Below are 6,607 nucleotides of genomic sequence, written 5' to 3'. Positions count from 1 at the left end.
TCTCATTTAAACAGTTAAGTATGGATCTTGTGTCTCATTGGTAAAATATAGCAGCAGCTTCTAGTACATTTTAATGATTATTAATTATGCCAATAAGTTTTCTGATGCACTATCTCTGTGAAAAAGCCAGTGCTAAATCCCCATTTATTTCCAGGGTAATGCACCAGTTTTGCCACTATATTAAAATAAAACAGATATGAGCTTCATTGTACCACAATAAAATATTTATTTATTTATACTTCATTGACCAGGTTACTCCCACTGGGCCAATAGCCTCTTTTCAGGGGATACTCATGGTAGCCTTCATACTAATTAGGGGAAATTTGGCCAGGACACCAGGGAACTTTACCTACACTTTTCATTAAGTGCCATGGGTTTTTTTACATCCACCTGAGCTACCACCAACCCAGTCAAATGGTGCCACAGTTTAAAGTCTTATCCAAAAGAAAGCACACTCAGGAATGCAGCTCTTCTGTTATGCTGCTCTGTAGTGTCAGTATTGGAAAAATCAATCCAACTATCTGTTTCAGAAATTGAACCCACAACTTTCGGCAAAAAGGTCAAGTGTTTTTGAGGTATTTTGACTAAAAATGAAGTTAGTGAAGTGTTTGATGGCACATAGGTACAGCAGTTACCGTTATCACCTCACAGCAAGAGGTTCTCTGATTCTATTCTTGGCTGGGTGCCTTCTGTGCAGAGTCTGCATGTCCTTCCTACATTCATGTGGGTTTCCTTGGTGTGCTCAAATTTACTCCCATGTTACAAAGACATGCATCTTCAGTGTTTCTCCCCAGGCCTCTACTAAAAATTGACTTGTTCCAAATTGGACTTTCTTGGTTAAAAATAAAAACCTCTGCAATCTGTGCAAAAGAATGTCATAGAACAAGATGACAAGAATGGAGATCATTTACTCCCCCACTTCTTTTTTACTGTGTGAGATCAGGCCAAAACTTCAACTGTACTGAATACACCTATGAGTTACTATGGGATACATACCCAAAGTATGGAAGACATAACATATGAGACTTTGGAGAAGGAGGAAACCCTGTTTAAAAGTAGGATAGTTACATTATAAAATTGCAAGATAGGTTAAAGATTGCAATCAGCACAAGTGATACAACAAAGAGTGTACTATAAGAATGACACAAATGACACACTTAGGGAGTTTAAAACAGGGAATAAAGTATTAATGTTTGTCCCCTCTGCTGAAAACATATTCCTAGTAAAACAGAACTGAAAAAAGTTGCACATCTCATTGCAGGGTGCGATACACTCATGGATGAGGTTCACTACACTGAAAGACACAATAATGTAGCCAGACTGTTGTATTGTGTAATATGAAGTGTTGCAACGTAGAAGGATCAAATACAATTTGGAAAGATGAAACAGGAAAAGCATTAACATGGCCAAATACCAACAGTTCAAAATACATGCAATAAAAACAAACTATTCCAAGAAAAAAAAAGACAGGAGTAGCACTGATCATTGAAATTGCTTCACCCAGCAATTACAGTTTTTAGGTACAGAAAGACTCAAAGTCATAAAATACCAGAACTTGCAAGCAGAAATTAGAGCAATGTGGAAGGAAGATTCCTAGACAGTTCCAATAGTTTTGTTTATTAAGTTCAAGAATTAATTTCCACATTTTACCATTTATCTAATGAGGAATATAAAAACAGGTAAAATAATTAAATGGCTATTAGGTATGTACTTTAATAGGACTGCACTTTTTCTTCTTGCCTTCAAGATTATTTTATTTATATACCACTTTAGGGTTTCTTGAGTAAATGTGGCAAGAAACTTGTACAATAAGCTAAACTGACCAACAGTTGTCCTAAAACAGTATTATATATGGTTCAAATGCCTCTATCATGTAAAGCTATATGCATTTGAGTTCCTTGATAGTATTACAATTTGTTTTCAGTAGGGTAGCCAGAATCAAGTGAAGATTTTCAAGTAATGTATATTTAATATGAGCATGCCAACACATTTCTACCTATACTTGTAATCTGGACGCCCATTATACTTTATTTACAGTGTTTTTTTGCCTCACAATGTATTCCCTAGTATTCATGTCTGGTCTTATTAGAATAATATAACATTTTGGTAAAAAAATACAAAGTAACAATCCAATGCTAGAGGAGAGAATTGCAAAAATCTCAACAGCAACCATGTATTTCCCCTTTGAGCTGATATAAGCTGGAACAAATGTCAACCAAACACTTACAAAAACAATCATGCTAAATGTGATAAATTTTGTCTCATTGAAACTATCTGGTAGGTTTCTGGCAAGAAATGCTATTAAAAGGCTTACAATTGCTAGGATTCCTAAATATCCCAGCATGCAATAGAACATGAATACCGAACCCTCATTACACTGAATCACTGTTTTCTCTGGAAGCTTTTTGTTAGTCTCTGAGAAGGGTGGAGAAACTGATATCCACACAATGCATATAATAAACTGAAACACAAAACAACAAAATATTGTATAAAATGATGTCTTTGATCCAACCAAGTTCTTCAGTTGGCTTCCTGGTTTTGTTGCATTAAAAACAATCACTATGGTAACAGTCTTGGCAAGAACAGCAGAAACACAGATGGAAAAGAATATGCCAAATGCTGGTTGTCTGAAAATGCATGTTTCATTCTTTGGCGGACCAATAAATATTAAAGCAGTTAATAAACAAAACAGGTTACTTATAAGGAGAAAGTAGCTGATTTCCCGGTTATTTGCTTTGACAACTGGTGTGTCATGATGTTTGATGAAGATGCACAGAACCCCCACAGGCATGAGTGAGAAGACAACAGCAATCACAGCTAGTGAGGTACCCAGGGGGTCTTCATAGGAAAGGAACTCAACATATTTTGTAATGCAGAAATCTTTTTCAGTATTTGGCCAGTAATCTTCTGGGCATCGTTTACAAATACCTGTAATAAAAAGAGAGAAATAATAAAACATACTTTGTCAGTGTTTCCCATTAAGCAGTGTTGACTTCTGCATGTAACATTGCTATAAGAAATACTCTCTATATAAATATATTTGTTATTATTACATAATAATGGGAGAACATTAAATAAAATGTTAACAAAGGTGTTTGAAATGAAACTGAGGTCATGAAAATAAAATTAAACTATATGATCTGTGAATGGCATAGAAATGATAAATACGGAGTTTTATATTTTCACCTGACAAGGACAGCCCCTTTACGGATATTATTATATAATAGAGCACAATGATCAGCTATATGATTGCATACAAATGATCACTGCATTGAGAGAAATGTTCACCTGCAAAATACTAATTTTTTTTAATATTTCCTCTGGCAAATGAATTTTCTAGAAATCATTTTAGTATGGTAGAATTTTGCAAGAGTTTCTTAAATGAGTCATCGCAGTTGATCTGTTCGACACTAATGTGCTTAAAATAATGTCAAAATCTAAAGCAATGTTTGATTTTTTTTAATCTACCCCTGAAAACAGTTTTCTGCATAAACTTAATGATATGAAATGTTATTAAATATATTAAAAACAGTGAATAAAAATCTGATTTAATGCCAATAAATAGTATAAAAGAAGTGACTGCAAATATGATTTAATTTTCACTTTGTGTACAAAATAAATAGTGCACAATCTTACTTTTCTCCACCAGTCCTATTACTCAGGCTGCACAGAATGATACCTTCTGAAATAGCATTACCTCCTTATTTTCTATGAATATTCTCATTATCACAGTTTTCTGTCAATTCTACTTTTTTTTCAAAAGTGATTACTACATACAAATTTTAATTTCAGACTAAAGAGCTACTTCTCCTTTTGAGTCTCTTTAGGCTGTACTTATTACAGCAGCTTTTTGATTATGTTGAATTTAAGTGCTGCATTATTTATGTACTTAAGAGTCACAGTTTTATACGTAGGACTGGAACCATCACTCTGCTAATAATACATCTTAGGATCCATAACCTTATTTAACAAAGACAAAACACTTCAACACCTTCTGGATATGGGCATAGCAATAGGTTCATAGATATTTTCTAGGCATATGGCTACTGATGATCCTAGCTCAATTTCTCCAGAGCACTGCCTAATTAAATGACACGCTCAAAGTCATTCATTAGACAATTGGAGTTTGAGGGTATGGAACCCTGGATAAAAGGAAGAAGCTCATTAACAGCTCACAGCCTTAATACTATGCATTAACTGCCAAGCAAATTAAATGACAGTCCTCTGAAAACACAATAATATTCCATTATTCATAAGTTCTGTAACTGGCAAAATTGTTTTATATATGTCAAAGCTACAATGATCACAAAGTCAACACTAAGAGGATGCAGTCAAAAAATGCTTGCATGTGATCACCTCCTCCTTTTTATTCTTAGCAACTAGAACTTCTTCATGACATTTCTGTGAACAAAATCTCGGCAGGTCTTGCCAGCATTATAACATAATCAAAGACATGTTGTTCCATTTAAGCACTATTTTTTATTTATTTGATGTTGAGGTATTTCAATTTGCCAGTAGACCCCTTTTAACCTCAAAAATGGCATAAGGCACTAACGTGCATGACTGCAAGTTCAAAAATATTATTCGATAGCAAAACATATTAAAACAGTGATTTTCTTATAAGTTATCTAACCAACATTTATAATTTATCATTTGTTGACAAGGTTTGTCCCACTAGACTAGTTACCACTCAGGATGGTATTTATATTAATAGGAGAAATTTAGCCAAGGCATCAGGGAATTTCCCCTACTCTTGTTAGTCAGGGGAAGTATTTGTATGTTACACATCCTGACTTCCTGTTTCCTGTCTAGGCATGGAGGCAGCCAGGAGGAACAGGAAGAAAATATGGCTGATTCAGCTTTGGCTAAAAATGAAGTGAAGGTTGATGAAAATGTAGCTGAAATGGTAAAATTGCTTAGAGAAGTTTTTTTTCTGATGCTATGGGTGCAAAAAAAACAGTGATATTGGAAGAAAAGGAGATCATAACTGTAATAGAGATGGATTCAAAGGAAAACTTTCAGAAGAGATTGCTTGAAAGAGAGACAGTTACCTCTGAGAAATGCATAATTACAACCCTCCAATCGGGATGGTTGCGGGATGATTATTTCAAAGAAATGGTAAACCAAAGTGAACCAGAAAGTGGAGTAGCAATTTCCTGGAATGACATCATGGAGAAAATAGAAGAAGAAAAAGGAGAAGAAGAGACTGTGCCAGGAAAATGTTCAAGAGAGAAAAACGTATGTACAAACTGTGGGAGAAGGAGCAAAGAAGAAATAAAAGAAACAAAAAAGGAAGTATACAGTATATGTGAGCTATAAAAAAGAAGAAAGATTGGACAGGTATAAGGTTTGGGACTCTATCATAGCACCTCTGGCTGTCAAAGCTAAAGAGGTAAGATCGTTAATTTTAAATAATAAAGAGACTTTTTGTGACTTGCTATTTGAGACTGGGCAGGCCATGGAAATTTTTTTGGGTGCATATGAACAAAAGAAAATATTTATCCATGGTCAGAATATGTCATGCAAGCTTTTTACAGACAAACATAAAAAAGAATAATGATCCAGTTTAGAACTGAAGTTGAAGCAAAAGAACTGAAAGAACATTTGTTAACTATATGTAAAGAAGTAATGGACACTACAAAAGTATTTTTGTGGACAATATGGTCATTTAATCAATGAATGTGACAAAAATATGTTATCTGTTTGGTAAAACAGGGTATAACACAAAACAATGTGATTTAAAATGCCAAAAAGTGTGGCAATACTGGTGGTTCATGGCTAGAATGTGAAATGAATGTGCAAGAAAATGAAAATGAAGTTACGCAGGATAAAGAGATAGTACAGTGTATTATACAAGAAAATGTACAAAAGATGTAACTGATAAAGAGCTTATATATGACATTAAAGAAAGTAACAAGGAAAAGTAAACAGAGGAGACAAGTAAGGAAGAATCTGATTGGTACACAGTAAGACATAAAAAGAATTTGATAGGGAAAAGAGTTAAAGAAAGGAAAAAAAAATCAAAAATATAATGCTTGGAGAAAATAAGAAAGGAAAGAGATAAACATTTTATTATACTAACTGTTCTTAAAAACTGAAAATGTTAGTTTTAAATGTGAACAGTATGAACAATCTTAAAAAGTGAATAGGTATATTACAATGGTGTGCTGCAGTAGATGCACATATTATTGTTTTAGAAGATATTAGAATATTAACAGAGGAAGAAAGAACACAAACTGAAAAACTTTGGAATGGTGTGGTAGTTTGGAACATGGGGAAATAAACATGCTTGGGCATATGTATATCATGTCAAGAAAGCATTAAAATATTAGGTGTAACCATAGTGGAACTAGCCCAAACTATGGTAATAGATGTGACATGGAAAAATATTTATAGCTTTATATGCATATGCAACAAAAAAGAGAGAAAATGATGTTTAAAAATATTCTTGAATATGTTTGTGTAAATATGGACATTATAATGGTGGGTGATTATAATTGTAATACAAGGAAAAATAAGAGCAATTGTGCTGTTAAAATTGCTAAAGAAATTATGAGAAGTGGAAAGTTAAGTGTATGAGAGAATAATCACTGGACCTATAAAAGGA

At 33.7% G+C, this 6,607-nt stretch overlaps 1 protein-coding gene across 1 annotated transcript in view; it reads right to left on the bottom strand.

Annotated features, from left to right (window-relative positions):
• Positions 1 to 2,020: 2,020 nt before the first annotated feature.
• Positions 2,021 to 6,607, bottom strand: part of LOC122815699 (vomeronasal type-2 receptor 1-like) — a 206,758-nt gene continuing 202,171 nt past the window's right edge. The window contains exon 8 of the mRNA XM_044088421.1: positions 2,021 to 2,928. Within this exon, the coding sequence (XP_043944356.1) occupies positions 2,021 to 2,928 (908 nt within the window). The remainder of the gene's footprint in view (positions 2,929 to 6,607) is intronic.

The sequence above is a fragment of the Protopterus annectens genome, chromosome 1.part1 (assembly GCF_019279795.1).
Source record: "Protopterus annectens isolate FY-2018-M chromosome 1.part1, PAN1.0, whole genome shotgun sequence".
In the NCBI taxonomy this organism is placed as follows: Eukaryota; Metazoa; Chordata; order Ceratodontiformes; family Protopteridae; genus Protopterus; species Protopterus annectens.
Note: the sequence above shows the minus strand (reverse complement) of the source record. Positions and strands in the feature narration are given on the sequence as shown.